This window comes from Anolis carolinensis, chromosome 3, assembly GCF_035594765.1.
Source record: "Anolis carolinensis isolate JA03-04 chromosome 3, rAnoCar3.1.pri, whole genome shotgun sequence".
Taxonomy (NCBI): domain Eukaryota; kingdom Metazoa; phylum Chordata; class Lepidosauria; order Squamata; family Dactyloidae; genus Anolis; species Anolis carolinensis.
In genome coordinates, this window is record NC_085843.1 from 19,207 (window position 1) to 43,636 (window position 24,430).

A 24,430-nucleotide genomic window follows, 5' to 3' on the forward strand; every position below is an offset into this window, starting at 1 on the left:
TTGTTGTTGTTGTTTTTGCACTACAAATAAGACATATGCAGTGTGCAGCGGAATTTGTTTGTATTTTTTTTCAAATGATAATCCGGCCCCTCAACAGTCTGAAGGATTGTGGACCCCTGGCCTAGAGCATCGTGGAGGGAGGGCGATTAATAAGTAATTAAATGATGATGAATGATGATGATGATATACCCTTCACACTGAAATTGCCATACAAAGAACTTATGCTTTAAAGTTATTGGAAAGTTATTCATAACACAGCAGTCCAGACGACTGTCCAGCATTCCTATGAAACAAAACTCTTGTCAATGTAAATTTAATATTTTTCTTCCAGCATCGAGTCCAATATTTCCGAGCCTTTCTTCAAAGACACGACAATACGATAAAAATATCCCAGTGCTGTGCTCTCATTTTTAGCATTAACGAGCATTGCCTTCTTGTGTCTTAGAGCAGAGGCTTCCAAACGGTGTGCCGTGACGCACAAGCATGCCGGTTGTCATCCACAGGCGCATCCCATGAACAACGCTTCCTGCCCCCAGTTGAAGGGGCCTCAAAGGGCATCCAGTCCATCCCCAGTCAGTCAGTCAGTCAGTCAGTCAGGAAGACACAGTCGAAGCATCCACGGAGGGCTATCCAGCCTCTGTTTAGAAACATTCAGAGAGGTTTAATCATCACAGAGGGGGATGCTGGTGTGTTCCAAGTGCAGCTTCTGTTATTACTTCTGTTACTTCCACAAATTGTTGATTAAGTTGCAGTATTTATTTATTTATTTATTTCAAATATTTCTATCCCGCCCTTCTCACCCGGAGGGACTCGGGCCGCGTACAATTGGCAACAATTCGATGCCGATACATCATTAAAAACAACAACATATAAAAAATACAACCAATTCAATACAGTATAAAATATAAAACATAAAACGTGTTTAAAATCCGTTTGTCCAATATCCTCCAACTTTATCCATTTAACAATCTGGGTCGTCTTTATCATTTATTCATTAAAAGCCTGGGCACAAAGCCATGTTTTTAAGGCTTTTCTAAAACTCAAAAGGGTTGGGGCTTGCCATATATCTCTGGGGAGGGTGTTCCATAGCCGGGGAGCCACCACCGAGAAGGCCCTGTCCCTCGTTCCCACCAGCCGTGCCTGTGAGGCAGGCGGGACCAAGAGCAGGGCCTCTCCAGATGACCTCAGGGATCTTCCTGGCTCATAGGAGGAGATACGTTCGGACAAGTAGATTGGGCCAGAACCGTTTAGGGCTTTATAGGTCAAAACCAGCACTTTGAATTGGGCTCGGTAGCATATCGGCAGCCAGTGGAGCTGGCTTAGCAGGGGGGTGGTACGCACCCTATAAGCCGCCCCAGTTATTAGTCTGGCTGCCGCCCGTTGTACTAGTTGGAGCTTCCGGGCCGTCTTCAGAGGCAACCCCACGTAGAGAGCGTTGCAGTAGTCCAAACGAGCTGTAACGAGAGCGTGGACCACCGTGGCCAAGTCAGACCTCCCAAGGAACGGGCGCAGCTGGCGCACAAGTCTTAGTTGTGCGAAGGCTCCCCTGGCCACTGCCGAGACCTGAGGCTCCAGGCTCAGCGATGAGTCCAGGAGAAGAACCCCCAGACTGCGCACCTGTGTCTTCAGGGGGAGTGCGACCCCGTCCAACACAGGCTGTAACTCTATTCCCTGTTCAGCCTTACGACTGACCAGGAGGACCTCTGTCTTGTCTGGATTCAATTTCAATTTGTTAGCCCTCATCCAGTCCGACACAGCGGCCAGACACTGGTTCAGGACCTGAACAGCCTCCTGAGTGACAGGTGGGAAGGAGTGACAGAGCTGGACATCATCTGCGTACAGATGACACCGCACCCCGGAACTCCGGATGATCTCTCCCAGCGGCTTCATGTATATGTTGAACAACATGGGGGACAGTACTGACCCCTGCAGGATCCCACAAGTCAATGGTTGTGGGGCCAAGCAGGTGTCCCCCAAGGACACCATCTGGGACCGACCCTCCAGGAAGGACCGGAGCCACTGCAGAACAGTACCTCCGAGACCCATCCCGGCAAGGCGCCCCAGAAGGATACCGTGATCAACGGTATCGAAGGCCGCTGAGAGGTCCAGCAGAACCAGCAGGGACACACTCCCCCTGTCCAGCTCGCGGTGTAGTAACAATCTATCTATCTATATATATATAAAAGAGTGATGGCATCAGGGCAGTGGACAAAACAACAAAAGTACAGGCCCCCCAACCTCAAAATTTGACAACACAACCCATCATCCATGCCTCCAGGTTGATACAACAAAAAGAAAAGAAAAATAAAGTCCTAATTAGAGGGAGAGCAATAATTTTTCTTATCCAATTGCTGACAGTTTAGAGGGCTAATCTCTGCCTACTTGGTTGCCTAGCAACCAGCCAAGGGACAGCCAGGCTTCAGTTAGGGGACAGGCAAATTTAGGCCTCACTTAGGCTTCTTCCACAGATTATCTGATTTTAACTGGATTATATGGCAGTGTAGACTCAAGGCCCTTCTATACAGCTCTATAACCCATTTATAATCTTACATTATCTGCTTTGCACTGGATTATCTTGACTCCACACTGCCATATAATCCACTTCAGTGTGCATTTTATACAGCTGTGAAGAAGGGGCCTCATATAATCCAGTTCTAAGCAGATAATTTAAGATTATCAATATACAGTAGAGTCTCACTTATCCAACATAAACAGGCCGGCAGGATAAGTGAATATGTTGGATAATAAGAAGGGATTCAGGAAAAGCCGATTAAACATCAAATTAGGTAATCGTTTTACAAATTAAGCACCAAAACATCATATTATACAACAAATTTGACAGAAAAAGTAGTTCCATGCGCAGTAATGCTATGTAGTAATTACAGTAGAGTCTCACTTATCCAACACTCGCTTATCCAATGTTCTGGATTATCCAATGCATTTTTGTAGTCAATGTTTTCAATATATTGTGATATTTTGGTGCTAAATTCATAAATACAGTAATTACTACATAGCATTACTGTGTATTGAACTACTTTTTCTGCCAAATTTGTTGTCTAAGATGATATTTTGGTGCTTCATTTGTAAAATCATAACTTAATTTGATGTTTAATAGGCTCATCCTTAATTCCTCATTATCCAACATATTCGCTTATCCAATATTCTGCCAGCCTGTTTATGTTGGATAAGTGAGACTCTACTGTACTGTATTTACAAATTTACCACTACAATATCACAATGAATTTAAAACACTGACTACAAAAACATTGATTATGAAAAGGCAGACTGCGTTGGATAATCCAGAACATTATATAAGTGAATGTTGGATAAGTGAGATTCTACTTTAATATGAAATAATTACTGGGATAGAATAATGCAGAACAATATAATCTCTAAAACCAGGACAGTAAATAAACAGGGGAATTCCACACAGGAAACAATCAGGGCCAGCTAACACCTCCCAACAAAGTATTCCCATCATCAAAGTCTGGCAAATCCTCTGTTTTCTCAGGGCCACAGACAGTAGACGCACATAAAATATTGCAAACAACACCACTCTGAAAACAAGGGAATTCCAGACAGGAAAGAATCAGGGCCAGCTAACACCTCCCAACAAAAAATTCACTCAGGGAGGAAGCAGCCAGGCTTTAAAGCTGCAAGGCCATTACATCCTAATCATTTTTCCTAATTGCAGCATTCATACTTGACTCCAACAGACAAAAAAAACCAATCAGAAATATTGTATATTCACAACCTTTAGGAAATAATATCCCCTGATGGCGCAGCGTGTTAAAGCGCTGAGCTGCTGAACTTCTGGACTGAAAGGCTGCAGGTTTGAATTGGGGGAGCGGAGAGAGCCCCCACTGTTAGCTCCAGCTTCTGCCAACCCAGAAGTTCAAAAACATGCAAATGTGAGTGCATCAATAGGTACTGCTCTGGCGGGAAGGTAACGCTGCTCTATGCAGTCATCCCACATGACCTTGGAGGAGTCTACGGACAACGCTGGCTCTTCGGCTTAGAAATGGAGATGAGCACCAACACTCTGAGTCAGACATGACTGGACTTAATGTCAGGGGAAAACGTTTACCCTTTACCTTAACTACCACCAATTCCTCAATACTTTATTTCCCATACCACCATATTTTGCCACAGCAACGCGTGGCCGGGCACAGCTAGTATATACATAAAAGAGTGATGGCATCACGGCAGCGGACAAAACAAAAAAACTACAGGCCCCCCAACCTCGAAATTTGACAACACAACCCATCATCCGCGGCTCTAGGTTGATACAACAAAAAAGAAAAAGAAAAATAAAGTCCTAATTAGAGGGAGAGGAATAATAGTTTTTATCCAATTGCTGCCAGTTAGAAGGCTGGCAGCCACTTGGCCTCCTAGCAACCTACTCAGCCCAGGGGACAGGCACAGTTAGGCCTCACTTAGGCCTCTTCCACAGATTATCAGATTTTAACTGGATTATATGGCAGTGTAGACTCAAGGCCCTTCCACACAGCTATATAACCCATTTAGAATCTTATATTATCTGCTTTGAACTGGATTATCTTGACTCCACACTCCCATATAATCCACTCAGTGTGCACACTAAACATAAAGACAACCATACAACAGACATTCAATACCACCACTACCTCAACAATTTCTCACCAACACCACCAGACAACGCCACAGCAACGCGTGGCCGGGCACAGCTAGTATCTATATATATAAAATGATAAAGTTGTTTGCGCAGTGACTATAACAACAAAACTAAACATCCCAGAAATACGAAATTTGGCAACACAATGCAAAAGGCTTGCCTCCAGGTTACAACAACACAACCACACCACAAAACCACAATCCAGACCCACAAAACTCACAACAACGCATCATGCAATAACAACACAACTAAACGCCCCAGAAATACAAAACTTGGCAACACAATGCAAAAGCCTTGCCTCCCAGTTGTAACAACACAACCACACCACAAAACCACACAGGACCCACAAAACTCACAACAACGCATCGTGACTATAACAACACAACTAAACGCCCCGTAAATACAAAACTTGGCAACACAACGCAAAAGCCTTCCCTCCAGGTTGTAACAACACAACCACACCACAAAACCACAATCCAGACCCATAAAACTCACAACAACGCATCGTGACTATAACAACACAACTAAATGTCCCAGAAATACGAAACTTGGCACACAACTAAACGCCCCAGAAATATAAAACTTCGCAACACAGCACAAAAGCCTTGCCTCTCAGTTGTAACAACACAACCACACCACAAAACCACAATCCAGACTCACAAAACTCACAACAATGCATCATGACTATAACAACACAACTAAACGCCCCAGAAATACAAAACTTGGCACACAACTAAACGCCCCAGAAATACAAAACTTGGCAACACAACGCAAAAACCTTGCCTCCCGGTTGTAACAACACAACCATACCACAAAACCACAATCCGGACCCACAAAACTCACAACAATGCATCGTGACTATAACAACACAACTAAACGCCCCAGAAATACAAAACTTGGCACACAACTAAACGCCCCAGAAATACAAAACTTGGCAACACAACGCAAAAACCTTGCCTCCCGGTTGTAACAACACAACCATATCACAAAACCACAATCCGGACCCACAAAACTCACAACAATGCATCGTGACTATAACAACACAACTAAACGCCCCAGAAATACAAAACTTGGCACACAACTAAACGCCCCAGAAATACAAAACTTCACAACACAACACAAAAGCCTTGCCTCTCAGTTGTAACAACACAACCACACCACAAAACCACAATCCAGACCCACAAAACTCACAACAACGCATTGTGACTATAACAAATACAACATTTGACAACACAACTCATCCACCTCCCCAATCCCTACATTTACACTTGGCCTCCAAAAAAACAATTACAATAATAACAATGACAACAACAACAACAACAAGAATCAACACCATCACAGGCAAGAAACAGCCAGGCACTGAGGCTGAGAGGCCAGTCAGTGCTACACTGGGCCTCCAAAAAACAATTCAGTAGCATCTAACTTATCCAACCTTCATAATCACTACAACAACAATAATAATAAACACCTACACAGGCAAAACAAAAAAAGGACTATTGTACCACAATAAAAATATAAACCGCACTCAGCAGAATCAGACATTACAATTAACAACAAACCAAAGACAACAGGGATCTCAAGCAATTATCAATCAACACAAAAATTGAAGAAGGTAACATACTTCAAATACTACTACTAATGTGAGTATAAAGAAGGGTGGAGGTCACAGCATAAATACAACCTAATGTAGACTGACCAACACCACCAGACTAAGCCACAGCAACGCGTGGCCGGGCACAGCTAGTATATATATATATATATATAATGTAATGTACATTTGTAGGACTGAGTAAACAACAAAACCACTGGGCCAAATCACACCAAATTTGGATACAATACACCAACACATACGAGGTATGTCCTTCACTCAACCCCGCCCCCCCCAAAAAAACAGATTCCCCTAGGTATAACACAGCCAGGCATTGAAGCTGCATGGCTATTCAGTGCAATTCAACCAGACAAAAGATTAACCTTGGGAGAAGGCGGCCAGGCTTTGAAGCAGTGATACTATTCTGTACTTTTGAAGCTGGCCAACTAAAGATTCCCCTAGGTAACAAACAGCCAGGCTTTGAAGCAGTGGGGCTTTTCATTACAATTATAGCAGCCCAAAAAACCATTCCCCTAGAACGCAAGTACACAGCCTTCCAAGCATCAAGCCTATTCCGTTGTGTTCCAGCTCATCAAACAAGGATTCCCATAAGAAGAAAACGGCCAGGCTTTGAGGCTGCAAGGCTATTCAATGCTATTCCACCTGGCCAACAAAGGATTCTCCTAAGTCACAGCAACATCTGGCCGGGCACAGCTAGTTACTACTAAAATTGATTAGGAAATAAAACCAGATGATAATTATGTTTGTAATGAACCACATGGAGCAGCTATAGAGGAAACTACACAAGAATTGTTTATACAGTAAGTCTTACATGAAACCCATCTCTATATATTATTATATCATATTATATTACACTATATTGAAAATCTGACATGGGGTTGGTTTAACCTCCAGTTTGCTAGTTAAACTGATTCATCATGTCACGAAAGGATGCATGTCTAAAAAGTGTGTCCTCAACATGAAATGTTTGGAAAGCTCTGCCTTAAAGAGATTCTCTAGGGCAGTGGTTCTCAACCTGTGGGTTCCTCCCCAGTTGTTTTGGTCCTCAACTCCCAGAAATCCTAACAGCTGGTAAACTGGCTGGGATTTCTGGGAGTTGAGGCCAAAGCATCTGGGGACCCACAGGTTGAGAACCACTGCTCTAGGGTTAAATACCACTGTTCTCTCCAGCGTGGATTCTATTATGTCTACAGAGCTGGGAACTCTGTGCATAGCTTTTCCCATACTCTAGGCTGTCAAGGTAATTATTATTATTATTATTATTATTATTATTATTATTATTATTATAATTTTATTCTTATACCCCGCCTCCATCTCCCCGCAGGGACTCGGGGTGGTTAAATGTAGTGAAATGTTTAATCTATTGTTTCTATGTAAGTTTGCTTCAGTTAGCAATGTAGTACTGAAGTAGTTAATCGCATAGAGCAATGATTTACAGCCTAGAGAGAAAGGAATGCTACTTCCACTGTTGCAAACGTAGAAGGAAGATATGTCACAGACAATGGAATTTGGGAGGAATTATTCTTCACTGATAAGAGTTCTTTTCTGTCACTATATTACCCACAACCACAGGGAACTGCCAAAAGGCTAAATGGAGGGCTGCACAAACACAGCAAGGACCAATTACCGAGAGCACAATAATCCCAAATAAACAGCTCAAGGGGAGGTCACATGTCTTTACATTAATGCAGAGCATGGGAAATAAGCAAGACGAACTCCAGCTTTTAGCACAGCACCACACGTACGATGTCATAGGCATCACTGAAACCTGGTGGGATGACTCCCATCACTGGAATGTAGCCATTGAGGGCTATAACCTCTTTCACTGAAACCTGGTGGGATGACTCCCATCACTGGAATGTAGCCATTGAGGGCTATAACCTCTTTCACAGAAATAGAACAAAGGGGAGAGGAGGGGGAGTAGCTTTATATGTCAAAAACAGTTATGTTGCAAAAGAAATGCAGGACTGTAATCTGGGAAACCAGCTTGAAAGCATCTGGATAAGAATCAAGGGAACCAGGACTCAAAAAGATCTCGTCGTGGGTGTCTACTACAGACCTCCGAACCAGGATATAGAACTTGATGAAGCCTTTTGTCAACAGCTGACCAAACAGGCACAAAGAAGAGATGTAGTAGTCATGGGCGACTTCAATTATCCCTGATATCTGCTGGAAAACAAACTCGGCCAAGAGCACAAAGTCCAACAAATTCCTCACTTGCCTTGCAGACAATTTTATGGTCCAGAGGGTAGAGGAGGCAACAAGGGGATCAGCAACTCTTGATCTAATCTTAACAAATGTGGAAGACCTGATCAATACAGTAGAAGTCGTCGGATCCTTAGGGGCAAGTGACCATGTGCTCCTGCAGTTTGTGATACAATGGAAGGCTGAAACTAAGACAAGTCAAACACGCATTCTGGACTTTAAGAGAGCTGACTTCCAAAAAATGAAGGAAATACTGAGCAGCATTCCATGGACGCCAATATTAAAAGACAAGGGAGTTAACGATGGATGGGAGTTTTTTAAAAGTGAAATATTCAAGGCGCAAATGCAAACAGTGCCAACAAAGAAAAAAAATATGGCACATGCGAAGAAGCCAGAATGGATGTCCAAAGAACTTCTAACTGAGCTAAAGCTCAAAAGTGACATGCACAAGAAGTGGAAAAGGGGAGAAATCACCAAAGAAGAATTCAAACGTATAGCCAACACCTGTAGGGAAAAGGTTCGCAAGGCTAAAGCGCAAAATGAGCTCAGGCTTGCCAGGGACATAAAAAACAACAAAAAAGGCTTTTTTGCTTACGTTGGTAGAAAAAGGAAAAAAAAGGAGGCGATAGGGCCACTGTGAGGAGAAGATGGGGTGATGGCGACAGGGGACAGGGAAAAGGCAGAACTGCTTAATGCCTTCTTTGCCTCGGTCTTCTCACAAAAAGAAAGCCATCTTCAACCTCAGCAACATGAAATGGACGAAGGATTTGGGGAAATCCAACCCCAAATAGGGAAACAAGTTGTCCAGGAACACCTGGCCACTCTAAACGAATTCAAGTCCCCAGGGCCAGATCAGCTCCATCCAAGAGTACTGAAGGAACTAGCGGAAGTTATTTCAGAACCACTGGCGATCATATTTGAGAGTTCTTGGAGAACGGGAGAAGTCCCAGCAGATTGGAGGAGGGCGAATGTGGTCCCTATCTTCAAGAAGGGAAAAAAGAACGACCCAAACAATTACCGCCAGCCTCACGTCGATACCAGGCAAGATTCTGGAAAAGATCATTAAGGAAGTGGTCTGCGAACACTTAGAAACAAATGCGGTCATTGCTAATAGTCAACACGGATTTACCAAAAACAAGTCATGCCAGACTAATCTGATCGCTTTTTTCAACAGAGTTACGAGTTGGGTCGATACAGGGAATGCTGTGGATGTAGCGTACCTGGATTTCAGTAAGGCCTTCGACAAAGTCCCCCACGACCTTCTGGCAAACAAACTAGTAAAATGTGGGCTAGACAAAACTACGGTTAGGTGGATCTGTAATTGGCTAAGCGAACGAACCCAAAGGGTGCTCACCAATGCGTCGTCTTCATCATGGAAAGAAGTGACAAGTGGAGTGCCGCAGGGCTCCGTCCTGGGCCCGGTTCTGTTCAACATCTTTATTAACGACGTAGACGAAGGGTTAGAAGACACGATCATCAAGTTTGCAGACGACACAAAACTGGGAGGGATAGCTAACACTCCAGAAGACAGGAGCAGAATTCAAAACGATCTTGACAGACTAGAGAGATGGGCCAAAACTAACAAAATGAAGTTCAACAGGGACAAATGCAAGATACTTCACTTTGGCAGAAAAAATGGAAATCAAAGATACAGAATGGGGGACAAGGCCTGGCTAGACAGCAGTGTGTGCGAAAAAGACCTTGGAGTCCTTGTGGGGAACAAGTTAAACATGAGCCAGAAATGTGATGCGGCTGCTAAAAAAGCCAATGGGATTCTGGCCTCATCAATAGGGGAATAGCGTCTAGATCCAGGGAAGTCCTGCTCCCCTTATTCTATTCTGCCTTGGTCAGACCACACCTGGAATCACACTGTGTCCAATTTTGGGCACCACAGTTGAAGGGAGATGTTGACAAGCTGGAAAGCGTCCAGAGGAGGGCGACTAAAATGATTAAGGGTCTGGAGAACAAGCCCTATGAGGAGCGGCTTAAAGAGCTGGGCATGTTTAGCCTGCAGAAGAGAAGGCTGAGAGGAGACATGATAGCCATGTACAAATATGTGAGGGGAAGTCATAGGGAGGAGGGAGCAAGCTTGTTTTCTGCTGCCCTGCAGACTAGGACGCAAGGGAACAATGGCTTCAAACTACAGGAAAGGAGATTCCACCTGAACATCAGGAAGAACTTCCTCACGGTGAGGGCTGTTCGGCAGTGGAACTCTCTCCCCAGGGCCGTGGTGGAGGCTCCTTCTTTGGAGGCTTTTAAACAGAGGCTGGATGGCCATCTGTCGGGGGTGCTATGAATGCGATTTCCTGCTTCTTGGCAGGGGGTTGGACTGGATGGCCCATGAGGTCTCTTCCAACTCTACTATTCTATGATTCTATGACCATTAATGTAGCTGTCGGAGAAACATGTGTGCAAGGAGCTCTGACTGCTGTCTATGTAAATATCTGTGTAAATAAACTAATTACCGCCGGGATCGGCTGACAGCTATGCAGTTTTGTTTGTGCTACTAAGCAGATGCTGAGTGGTCGAGTGGAGGGGACAATTGAGACAGATGGCTGTTAGTATCTCAATTTATCCACCTTAGATCCATCACCCACATCAACATAGGCTTTTGGAGCCTGCCAGAAGCAACTCCGGTTGCTCCTGACACACACACACACAAAAAATCAACATAGGCATATATAGGGTTTCTCTCCAATATGAATCCTTCAATGTGAACATAGGCTTAAACGATGAGTGAAGCTATTCCACACTCCGGGCTTCTCCCTAGGTGTGAATCTTTTCATGTTGCTGCAGAGTAGCCTTCCGAGTGAAGCACTTTCCACACTCCAGGCATTTAAAGGGTTTCTCCCCAGTGTGAGTCCTTTGATGTCTCTGTAGGTGTGCACACAAAGTGAAGCTCTTTCCACACTCCAGGCATTTATAGGGTTTTTCCCCAGTGTGAATCCTTTGGTGTGAACGAAGACCTGAATTATGAGCGAAGCTCTGTCCACACTCCAGGCATTTATAGGGTTTCTCTCCAGTGTGAGTCCTTTGATGTGAATGTAAATTTGCACTGACAGTGAAGCACTTTCCACACTCCAGGCATGTATAGGGTTTATACCCAGTGTGAGTCCTTTGATGTGAACGTAGTCCTGAACTATGAGTAAAGCTCTGTCCACAATCCATGCATTTAAATGGTTTCTCTCCAGTGTGAGTCCTTTGATGTGACTGTAGGTGTACGATCTGAGTGAAGCTCTTTCCACACTCCGTGCATGTGTAGGGTTTCTCCCCAGTGTGAGTCCTTCGATGTAAACGTAGACTGGATCTATCACTAAAGCTACGTTCACATTCTAGGCATTTATAGGGTTTCTCCCCAGTGTGAGTCCTTTGATGTAAACTTAGACTTCCATTATTACTGAAGACCTTTCCACACACTATGCATTCATAGGGCTTCTCCCCAGTGTGAATCCTTTCATGTTGCTGTAGATGATCCCTCCGAGTGAAACTCTTTCCACACTCCAGGCATGTATAGGGTTTCTCCCCAGTGTGAGTCTTTTTATGTGAATGTAGATTTGAACTGTCAGTAAAGCTCCGTCCACACTCCAGGCATTTATAGGGTTTTTCCCCAGTGTGAATCCTTTGATGTGCATGTAGATTTGAACTCTGGCTGAAGCTCTTTCCACACTCCAAGCACGTATAGGGTTTCTCTCCTGTGTGAGTCCTTTGATGTGTATGTAGATTTACTATCTGAGTAAAGCTCCTTCCACACTTCTTGCATGTGTAGGGTTTCTCCCCAGTGTGAGTCCGTTGATGTGAACGTAGACTTCCATTCTCAGTGAAGCTCTGTCCGCACTCCAGGCATTTATAAGGTTTCTCCCCAATGTGAGTCCTTTGATGTCTGCATAGATCTCCACTTTTAATGAAGCTCTTTCCACACTTTATGCATTCATAGGGCTTCTCTCCAGTGTGAATCCTTTCATGTTGCTGCAGATGATCCCTTCGAGCAAAACTCTTTCCACACTCTAGGCATTTATGTGCTTTCTCCTTCATGTCAACAGTGATAGGAGTGCTTAATTGCAATACGGATACTTGACTCTTCTTTTTGTCCTTTCTTATCTGTAAGTGAGGTGAAGAATTCAGCAAGATCATCAGTTGAGAGGATTTCTTCTTCCTATATTATTCTTTCCTTTCTTCATCCAGGAAGTGGCTCTACAGAATCCTCCTTTCCCTGGTCAAGAAAGAAGCAAAAGATCAGGGATGTAAGCCAGAAATCTTCTTTATCTCCAAGAATTTCCCGCTTTCCCTTCATGGGTCATGTGGAAAGTGGACATACAGTAGAGTCTCACTTATCTAAATCTATATCCATAATAAAAGTGAAAACCCGTATGTGTGTATGTGGCATGGGTGTCCGCTCACACAGACAGCCTCCAGCCTCCACAGACAGGCTCTAGTTCCCAGTGCTGAAGAGCCACCAAGTCACTCTTTTCCACTGACATTGCAGGTTACAGTGAGCGCCATGAACATGCAGCTCAACTCCTGCCAATGTCCTTCCCAAAAACTAAGGCCCACCACCCAAGGAATGCTTTCATTTGGGGACCATTTCATCCCAGATTTTGCATTGTCCTCCACCACAGGCAGGCATCCCAGGGTTCTCCATTGGTGTGGAATTGGCATGGCCCCACCCACTTCCCTTTCCTTTCAAATATGTCTGCATAACAAGCAGAGCAGAGGATGAGTTTGGGGGATTGACTCCACATGGTGGAAGCTGTCGTTCACCCTGCATCAAGTGATTCCTATTGACTCCTACTGGGGAATGGAGAGGAGTTGTAGTTCACCTACACCCAGAACACTATGAACCCAAACAATGATGGGTCTGGACCAAACTTGCACTGCATCCCTGATATGCCCAGATTTGAATATTGGTGGGTTTGGAGGGAAATTGGCCTGGACATTTGGGAGTCCACTGCCTATATCTCAGGCCCGCCTTGTGGGAACAAGGGAGAGGGCCTTTTCTGCTGTGGCCCCCCGTTTGTGGAACTCACTGCGCATTGAAATCAGGCAAGCCCCCACCCTTTTCGCCTTTAGGAAACATTTAAAAACATGGCTCTTCCGGTGTGCTTTCGGAGAGTAACTGTTCCTTTGTTACTCCCCCAAACATTTATCCTCTAGAATGTTTCACTAACTGATGCCCTGTCCCCCGAGGTTTTTATTCTTATCCCTTTCTCACCCCGAGTTTTAACTTAATGTTTATGTGGCCCGCCCTTGTTATATTGCTTTCTTGACTTTGTGTTGTACTGTACATTATTATCTATTGTATTGTTTAATTGTATTATATGTTGTTTTTATATTTTGTTATATTGTATTGTCCTGGCCATGGCCCCATGTAAGCCGCCCCAAGTCCCCGTTGGGGAGATGGTGGCGGGGTATAAATAAAGTATTATTATTATTATTATTATTATTATTGGGATTTATAGTTCACCTGCAATGAATGAGCATTCCGAACCCCACCGGTGATGGACCAGGACCACACTTGGCACACAGAGCCCCCATAACCAATAGAACATGTTGGACAAGTTTGGGGGAAAGGGAGTTATGGTTCACCTGCATCCAGAGAAACTGACCCACACCAAAAATGGACCAGGACCACACTTCGCACAGAGAAACCTCATGACGAACATACTGCGGGGGTTTGTGGAAATGGGCTTTGATTTTGGGAGTTGTAGTTCACCCACATCCAAAGAGCACTGAACCCAGCCAACGACAGATCTGGACCACACTTGGTACAAATACCCAAAATGGCCAACTTTCAATACTGGCAGGGTTTGGGGAGGATTGAACCACGATTCTGGGAATTGTAGTTCACCCACTCCAAACAGAATGCCTAACATTCAAAAACAATTCATGCCTTTTTCAAATAACCGGGTCCCCAAGCTAGTCCAAGATAAACGGGCCAGTAGAACATTTGATAAGCAAAAATGTTGGATAATAAGGAGGGATTAATAAAAAAAGCCTATTAAACAAAAATTACATTATGGTTTTACAAATTAAGCACCAAAACATGTTTTACAAGAAATTGACAGAAAAAGCAGTTCAATACACAGTAATGTTATGTAGGAATTACTGTATTTACGAATTTAGCACCAAAACATTGCAACATTGTCCAGGCTGCCTTCATTCCCAGAAAGAGGGTCCAGAGCAGCGTTTCTCAACCTGGGGGTCAAGACCCCTGGGGGTCGGGAGGGCGAGTCAGAGGCGTCACCAAAGACTCTCCAGAGGTAGGTGAACTGCATCTCCCAGTATTTTCTGTTGGTTGTGGGAGTTCTGTGTGATAAGTTTGGTTCAATTCCATCATTGATGGAGTTCAGATTATAGGTGAACTATAAATCCCAGCAACTACAACTCCCAAATGTCACGGTCTATTCCCCCCCCCCCCCCAAATCCCCCCGTGTTCACATTTGGGCACACTGAATATTCCTGCCAAGTTTGATCCAGATCCATCATTGTTTGAGTCCACAGCGGTCTCTGGATATAGGTGAACTACAACTCCCAAACCCAAGGTCAATGCCTACCAAACCCTTCCAACAGTTTTTTCTGTCAATCATGGGGGCTCTGTGTGCCAAGTTTAGTTCAATTACATCGTTGGCGGAGCTCAGCGTGCTCTCTGATTGTAGGTGAACTACAAATCCCAGCAACTACAACTCCCAAATGACAAAATCAATCACTTCCCCAACCCCACCAGTATTCAAATTTGTGGAGAAGTTATAGTTATTGTGTTTAATTTTGACTATTGGAGAATGTATTTGTGTTCATTTGACACTGGCTGAAACAGAAGCCATTTTGTTTCATTCCAGAGTAGTGCGGTTACCTAGGAAACGAAGCTGGCTAGCTCATGAGAGGGAGAAGTGGGCGGAGCCAAGGAAGACAGGAAAAAAGAGCAGTTTTAAAAAGAGAAGCCTGAGAGGAGAGGAGAGTGTGAGGTGTGTGTGCGTGGCTGGAGGCTGTTCAGTCAGAAAGCGCTGAAGAGACAGGCCTGGCCAAGAAATCTTTAGTCAGGGAAGACTAAAGGGAGCCTAATTGAGATCCCTAGTTAAGAAAAGACGAGTGATCAGGGATTTGATCGGTATTGGATCAAATTAAAGGCTATTGTAGTTGAACATTGTTCACTCGGCTGAGGTTAGAGTTCGCTACAATTTATAACATCAGGAGGAGAGTGAGATAAGATTTACACCAGAGACTACTGTTGGATAGTTATAAGAGTTATTAAACCACTAGTTTGTTTAAAGTTCCATAAGAAAATCAATCAACCTGCAACCATAAGCTTTGTACCAATAAACTTGTTATTGTGTTGTCGAAGGCTTTCATGGCCAGGATCACAGGGTTGTTGTGTGTCTTTCGGGCTGTGTGGCCATGTTCCAGAAGCATTCTCTCCTGACATTTCGCCCACATCTATGGCAGGCATCCTCAGAGGTTGTGAGGAAGATGCCTGCCATAGATGTGGGTGAAACGTCAGGAGAGAATGCTTCTGGAACATGGCCACACAGCCCGAAAGACACACAACAACCCTGTGAAACTTGTTATTATTTGTTAACAACTGACTCATTTCATCTTGTCTGCGTTTGTGGAGCCAGATTTCATCAGTAATAATTTAAAAGGCTCACGTTGGTGGCAGTTACTTTAATAAATCACCTAATTGGGGAAGAGTAAGGGTCACATTTACCTCAGGAAAGGGAACCACCACACAGAAATCCCTAATCTCCTGAGACAGAGGCTGGGATCTTGGAATAAAGATCACCCCCTGTAATCCTTCCCCTCATATAAAGGTGATAGATGTATAAAGGAGAGGGATCAAAAGACTCAAAAACTATTCAGCATCATTTACCATTTCCCTCACCTCACACCATTATATTACATTTTGGTGGCAGCGGCGGAATTCAAAAGGATTCCATCCCTGTCACATCATCTATCAATCACACATCTCTGTTCAGGGTGTATTGGGTATTTGTGCCAGATTTGGTCCAGTGAATGGAAATACACCCCCTGCCTATCAGATATCGACAGTATGATTAATAACAGGAGCAAAATGAGAGTTACTGTTGGGTTATCTAGCAATCCTGCAGGCATTTTCAATGTGGGATGGTTTGTGTAGTTAGCTTGTTTGTCCCTTAGTAACCTGAGCCAAAGCTGCATTCCAGAGTTTATGGCACCAATTTAGGGGTTTGCATGTGAAGTGGGCAAAATACTTTTATTCCTTTACTTTTGTGGTCTCTGATGCTTACTTTATGCGCAGGACTCTTTAAAGGGAAATGGAGGCTGGCTATTGGGTTTTCTTTACCTTTGCTCACATAAACCCTGGCCTTCTCTGGTTTTGCTATTCTTCTCCAATACCTAACCATATTGGTATCAAAATCCTGACAGGTTATGACCATATTCCTAATTTGTAAAATCATAACCTAATTTGATATTTAATAGGCTTTTCCTTAATCCCTCCTTATTATCCAAGATATTCACTTATCCAAGGTTCTGCCGGCCCGTTTAGCTTGGATAAGTGAGACTCTATTGTATTATACATTATTATACTGTGTTATTATTAGTCTTACATTGTATTGTATTATATTACTATTAATATTATATGTATATACTGTGTATTATTAGCACAGTGTTCTATATTAGTGTTCTATATTATTATATTGTACTATACCACTATACTGCAACATGATTAGTAATTTTACATGTAATATATAATATACAATTAGCCTATTATTGCATGTTATTACAGTAGAGTCACACTTATCCAACATAAACGGGCCAGCAGAATGTTGGATAAGCGAATATGTTGGATAATAAGAAGGGATTAGGGAAAAGCCTATTAAACATCAAATTACATTATGATTTTACAAATTAAGCACCAAAACATCATGTTTTACAACAAATTTGACAGAAAAAGCAGTTCAATACACAGCAATGTTATGTAGTAATTACTGTATTTACGAATTTAGCACCAAAACATCACAGTGTATTGAAAAGATTGGTTACAAAAGCATTTACTAAAAGGCAGGCTGCGTTGGATAATCCAGAACATTGGATAAGCGAATGTTGGATAAGTGAGACTTTACTGTATATGGTACTATATTATTATACCACAATATATAATAATAATAATAATAATAATAATAATAATAATAATAATAATAACTTTATTTTTATACCCCGCCTCTATCTCCACAAAGGGGACTCAGGGCGGCTTACATGGGGCCAAGCCCGAATAAAAACAATAGCAATATAAAACACAACAATAGACAAAAAACATGCACAATTATAAAAATTTAAACATTAGCCAGTAAAAACAAATGACAAGAGCTAATAAAAACATGGATTCAAATGGAGAGGTTGTAAAAGTAGACTGGGTAAGGTGCACCATATAAATATTGTAAACACGAGGTGACTGATAAAGTGCTGCAAATTCTTGGAAGTGCAAATTGGGATGGGAATAGACCCTGTGTCTATATCAAGTTGACATGGGTAAAAAGTGTGAACCGGTACAGGAATGGTCACAGATACAGATTGCTTTAACTAAAGGCCTGAGTAAAGAGCCAGGTTTTCAAGCTCTTTCTGAATGCTACCAGGGTGGGGGCTTGCCTGATTTCCCTGGGGAGCGAGTTCCAGAGCCGGGGGGCAACCAGTATATTATACTATACCAGTATATTATATTATACTAGCTGTGCCCGGCCACGCGTTGCTGTGGCGAAGAATGGTGGTATGGGAAATAAAGTATTGAGGAATTGGTGGTAGTTAAGGTAAAGGGTAAACGTTTTCCCCTGACGTTAAGTCCAGTCATGTCTGATTCTGGGGGTTGGTGCTCATCTCCATTTCTAAGCCGAAGAGCCGGCGTTGTCCGTAGACTCCTCCAAGGTCATGTGGGATGACTGCATGGAGCGGCGTTACCTTCCCACCGGAGCAGTACCTATTGATGCACTCACATTTACATGTTTTTGAACTTCTGGGTTGGCAGAAGCTGGGGCTAACAGTGGGGGCTCTGTCAGTTCCCCCAATTCAAACCTGTGGCCTTTCGGTCCAGAAGTTCAGCAGCTCAGCGCTTTAACATGCTGTGCCATCAGGAGACATTATTTCCTAAAGGTTGTGAATATACAATATTTCTGATTGTTTTGGTTTTTTTTGTTTTGTTTGTTGGAGGCAAGTATGAATGCTGCAATTAGGAAAAATGATTAGGATGTAATGGCCTTGCAGATTTAAAGCCTAGCTGTTTCCTCCCTGAGTGATTTTTTTGTTGGGAGGTGTTAGCTGGCCCTGATTGTTTCCTGTCTGGAATTACCTTGTTTTCAGAGTGGTGTTGTTTGCAATATTTTATATGCTTCTACTGTCTGTGGCCCTGAGAAAACAGAGGATTGGCCAGGCTTTGATGATGGGAATCCTTTGTTGGGAGGTGTTAGCTGGCCCTGATTGTGTGGAATTCCCCTATTTTCAGAGTGTTGTTCTTTATTTAGTGTTCTGATTTTAGAGATTGTATTGTTCTGTTTTATTATACCACATTAATTTTTATATATTCTGATTTTAGTGTTTTTGAATACTTGGAGCCAGATTGTATTCATTTTCACGGTTGACCGCAACACAATAATAATAATAATAATAATAATAATAATAATAATAATAATAATAGTAAGGATAGTAATGATAGTAATAATAATGACTTTGGTAATACATAGTGCTTCACTGCCTTCTCAGCTTCCTTTCTGGAAGAATCCTTTCTTGGGAGGTGTTAGCTGGCCCTGATTGTTTCCTTTGTGGAATTTCCAATTTCCTTGCTTTATTTACTTTCTTTATTTCTTTATTACTGTCCTGGTTTTAGAAATTATATTGTTCTGCATTATTCTATCCTAGAAATTATTTCATATCAAAGTAGAATCTCACTTATCCAACATTCGCTTATACAATGTTCTGGATTATCCAACACAGTCTGCCTTTTCATAATCAATGTTTTTGTAGTCAGTGTTTCAAATTCATTGTGATATTTTACTGGTAAATTTGTAAATACAGTACAGTAGAGTCTCACTTATCCAACATAAGTGGGCTGGCAAAATGTTGGATAACCGAATATGTTGGATAATAAGGAGGCGTTAAGGAAAAGCCTATTAAATATCAAATTAGGTTATGATTTTACAAATGAAACACCAAAACATCATGTTAGACAACAAATTTGGCAGAAAAAGTAGTTCAATACGCAGTAATGCTATGTAGTAATTACTGTATTTATTAATTTAGCACCAAAATATCACGATATATTGAAAACATTGACTACAAAAATGCGTTGGATAATCCAGAACGTTGGATAAGCGAGTGTTGGATAAGTGAGACTCTACTGTAATTACTACATAGCATTACTGCGCATGGAACTACCTTTTCTGTCAAATTTGTTGTATAATATGATGTTTTGGTGCTTAATTTGTATAACGATTACCTAATTTGATGTTTAATCAGCTTTTCCTGAATCCCTTCTTATTATCCAATATATTTACTTATCCTGCCGGCCTGTTTATGTTGGATAAGTGAGAGTCTACTGTATATTGATCATCTTATATTATCTGCTTAGAACTGGATTATATGAGGCCCCTTCTTCACAGTTGTATAAAATGCACACTGAAGTGGATTATATGGCAGTGTGGAGTCAAGATAATCCAGTGCAAAGCAGATAATATAAGATTATAAATGGGTTATATAGCTGTGTGGAAGGACCTTGAGTCTACACTGCCATATAATCCAGTTAAAATCAGATAATCTGTGGAAGAAGCCTAAGTGAGGCCTAAATTTGCCTGTCCCCTAACTGAAACCTGGCTGTCCCTTGGTTGCTAGGCAACGAAGTGGGCAGAGATTAGCCCTCTAAACTGGCAGCAATTGGATAAAAACAATTATTGCTCTCCCTCTAATTAGGACTTTATTTTTCTTTTCTTTTTGTTGTATCAACCTAGAGGCGTGGATGATGGGTTGTGTTGTCAAATTTCGAGGTTGGGGGGCCTGTAGTTTTGTTGTTTTGTCCACTGCCCTGATGCCATCACTCTTTTATAAATATAGATTATATTATATTATATATACTATACCAGTATATTATACTATTAGTATTATATACAATATTATACAATATCATTACAGTCGAGTCTCACTTATCCAAGACTCACTTATCCAAGGTTCTGGATTATCCAAGGCATTTTTGTAGTTAATGTTTTCAATATACAGTAGAGGCTCACTTATCCAAGCTAAACGGGCCAGCAGAAGCTTGGATAAGCGAATATCTTTGATAATAAGGAGGGATTAAGGAAAAACCTATTAAACATAAAATTAGGTTATGATTTTTCAAATTAAGCACCAAAACATCATGTTAGACAACAAATTGGACAGAAAAAGTAGTTCAATACGCAGTAATGTTATGTTGTAATTACTGTATTTACGAATTTACCACCAAAATATCATGATATATTGAAACATTGACTACAAAAATGGCTTGGATAATCCAGAAACTTGGATAAGCGAGGCTTGGATAAGTGAGACTCTACTGTATTGTGATATTTTGGTGCTAAATTTGTAAATACAGTAATTACAACATAGGCTTTTCCTTAATCCCTCCGGGCCTCTCGGGGATGGCTTGCAACAAACGCATTAATACATATACGTACCTTTCTGTTTAATTGCATTAATTTTTTTTAAAAAAATTAATTTCCAGGGGGCGCTGAGTTATATTTTTTCTGGAAAGGGGGCGGTAGGCCAAATAAGTTTAGGATCCACTGATTTAAACTGTTTTGTTTATTCACATCATGATCTGATCCCCAGGCTCAATACCATAGAGTCTCACTTATCCAAGATAAACGGGCCGGCAGGACCTTGGATAAGCGAAAATGTTGGATAATAAGGAGGGATTAAGAAAAAGTTTATTTATTTATTTTTTTCAATTATTTATACCCCGCCCTTCTCACCCGAGGGGACTCAGGGCGGCTTACAATTGATAATTGATGCCGTTACACCGTTAGACAATGAACTAAAACGTTAAAACAGTCATAAAAGACAATATACAGTAGAGTCTCACTTATCCAACATAAATGGGCCGGCAGATCGTTGGATAAGCGAATATGTTGGAGATATATATATATATATATATATATATATTTCGTGTCAAAAGCACTGCATAATAAATACATTTTTAAATGATGGGGAAAAAAAAGGAAATCACAAGCAACTAAATAGTTTTAGACCAAAAGCGGGCAACAGCAACTGCATTGTCCGTAGCTTTAAACAACAACTCCTCCGTGCAATATGTTGGATAATAAGGAGAGATTAAGAAAAAAGCCTATTAAACATCAAAATAGGTTATGATTTTACAAATTAAGCACCAAAACATCATGTTAGACAACAAATTTGACAAAAAAGCAGTTCATTACACATTAATGCTATGTAGTAATTACTGTATTTACAAATTTAGCACCAAAATATCACAATGCATTGAAAACATTGACTACAAAAATGCGTTGGATAATCCAGAACGTTGGATAAGTGACTCTACAGTACCAAGAAATGCAGACTTCAAGGCTACCGCACATACACAGATACAAGCAAAGAGAATAACTGATTCATAAGAGAGAAGGGAATAAATATAGAAAAAGGAAGAAAAGAATGGAGGGAGAGAGAGATTGAAGAAAAGAATGAATGATAAAAGGAAGAAGGAGGAGCTCCTTCTCATTACTGGAGCATCACGTTGATTTCATTGGGTCGAACACAAATACAGCAGAGTCTCACTTATCTAAGCTTCACTTACCCACGGTTCTGAATTATCCAACGCAGTCTGCCTTTTAGTAGTCAATGTTTTTGTAGTCAGTGTTTAAAACAATGCAAAGTGCTTTTGCCATTCATCCACCAGACCTTACACAATTCCAACGTCGTAAATTAGTTACATTTTCCTCCCCACTTTTATAAGTGGTACCTTATTTCCTACTTGATAGATGCAACTATCTTTCGGCTTGCTAAGTCAGCAATGAGCAGGGGCTATTTTTTTTTAATTGACGGGTGCTTATCCCACCACGGGCTGGCCTCGAACTCATGACGTCATGGTCAGAGTTGTGGTTTCCTCCATCCCAGTGGTCTTTTTTTTCTTTTTTCTTTGCAGACTCATATGTTATTTGAGTGATTATATTCCTTCTGCTTATGTGATTGTTTTAGTCAATTGTTATGTTTTGTTTTTGTTTTTAATTCTTATAGCGTTTTATAGTGTTTTCAGTGTTTTATTGTACAATGTTTTATGCTGATTTTATATTGGAAACCGCCCTGAGTCCCTTTCGGGAGAGAGGGCGGTATACAAATAAACTTTTACTTACTTACTTACTTGAACCCGGGCGGGCGGCCACCTGCATTCAGCTTAATCTGACCTGTGGCAGGGAGTTCCGCCGATCTGAAGGAGCCACGCAGAGATCAACCCGGCCATGCCTGCAGGCCCCAGCAGCAACTGGAGGTGTATTTTCTGCTCCTTCCCTGTGCCTTTCACACTTTTAAACATAAAATTACATGATGATTTTACAAATTAAGCATTATTATTATTATTATTATTATTAAACTTTATTTGTACCCCGCTAGCATCTCCCGAAGGACTCGATGCGGCTTACAAAGGCCAAGGCCTCAACACACAATATAACAATACAAAACAAAAAGCAAATTAAAAACAATTAAAACAGTATAAACCACAAGCAATAACAATACGCTAAAACACAATAGGACTGGGCCGGGCCAGAGTAATGGGTACAAGATTAAAAGTGCTGAAGTGACAGGTGATATATAAGGCTTCTAGGGCAAGTGCAGAGTGCGAGATGCGATCTTAGTTCTAATAAAGTGCTGATGGGACTTGGTGTTGGAGAGTTCCTATTAATCTGGGAAGGCACATTGGAACAGCCATTATGTAGTCATTACTGTAAGTACGAATTTAGCACCAAAAGATGGCAACACTGACTACAGAAACAATGACTACTGAAAGGCAGACTGCGTTGGATAATCCAGAACCTTGGAGAAGTGAAGGTTGGATAAGCGAGACCCTAACCCTGCCCCCCCCCCCCCCGCCCGCTCAGTATACAGGCCCACACACGCCAATCAAGGCATCTCCGGGCCTTTCCCCGTGACTGACACGACTGTGAGAGGAAAGCGGGAGGCAGTGGGAAGGGAGGGAAGGAGGGAGGGAGGGAGACTGACCTCGCCCTCGCTCTCTTTCTCGCTCTTTCTCGCTCTCTTCTCGCCTCACAAAGGAAAAAATGGCGGCGGGAGGGAAGGAGGGCGGGGCGGGCTCTGCTGAGGCCCAACCGAGAAGCCCCGCCCCTTCCGGCTCCTTCCCGGACACGCCCCTCGCCCCCCATTGGCTGCCTGCCAGCCTGCCACTCACTCGCTCTGGGGCGCATCTAGAGATAAAATCGCAGAATCACAGAGTTGTAGAGGCCTTGAGGGCCACCCGGTCCCACCCGCTTCTGCCTTCAGAGCCACCCAGGCTCCGCTTCCCAGGAAGGAGCCTCCACGGGACCCGTCTGTCGGGGGGCCTTGGACGTCATTTTCCTGCTTCTTGGCCGAGGGCGTCGGACTGGAGGGCCCGTGAGATGATTCTGTGGCGCAGGCGGGAGAGCAAGCCAGCTGCAATTAACTGCAATGAATCACCCTGACCAGGAGGTCATGAGTTCGAGGCCAGCTAGGAGCCCGCGTTTGTCTTGTCTTTGTTCTATGTCAAGGCATTGAATGTTTGCCTATATGTGTCATGTGATCCGCCCAGAGTCCCCTTCGGGGTGAGAAAGCAGGGCGGAATAGAAATGCTGTACATAAATAAATAAATTCTATACATGGAGCGAGAGCTGCCGGATGTCCAAGCTGGGTTCAGAAAAGGCCGAGGAACCAGAGACCCAATGGCCAACATCTGGATGCTGGATCACGGAGGAAGAAAAACATCTACCTCT

At 42.5% G+C, this 24,430-nt stretch overlaps 1 protein-coding gene across 6 annotated transcripts; it reads right to left on the minus strand.

The window, feature by feature from the left end:
- Positions 1-43: 43 nt before the first annotated feature.
- On the minus strand, positions 44-23,851 carry LOC100562466 (zinc finger protein 135). 6 transcript variants are annotated; one of them, XR_010004919.1, is made up of 4 exons: positions 23,685-23,851; positions 22,823-22,990; positions 8,096-12,678; positions 44-8,031 (listed from the first exon to the last, which is right to left on the minus strand). XR_010004919.1 is itself a non-coding variant. In XM_062977033.1 (3 exons), exon 3 carries the CDS (start codon positions 12,597-12,599, stop codon positions 11,235-11,237), a length of 1,365 nt encoding a protein of 454 aa, XP_062833103.1. In that variant the 5' UTR covers positions 12,600-12,678; positions 22,831-22,990; positions 23,685-23,851; the 3' UTR covers positions 44-11,234. The 6 variants fall into 6 exon arrangements, 5 of the variants coding, with proteins under 5 accessions (XP_062833103.1, XP_062833105.1, XP_062833102.1 ...); XM_062977033.1 differs by having other exon boundaries at positions 44-12,678; positions 22,831-22,990; XM_062977035.1 differs by having other exon boundaries at positions 44-12,678; positions 22,827-22,990.
- Positions 23,852-24,430: the final 579 nt, after the last annotated feature.

Excerpts from the sequence above, each read along its gene's own strand:
- LOC100562466 (XM_062977036.1), bottom strand. The coding sequence starts at position 12,599 with ATGATCTTGCTGAATTCTTCACCTCACTTACAGATAAGAAAGGACAAA.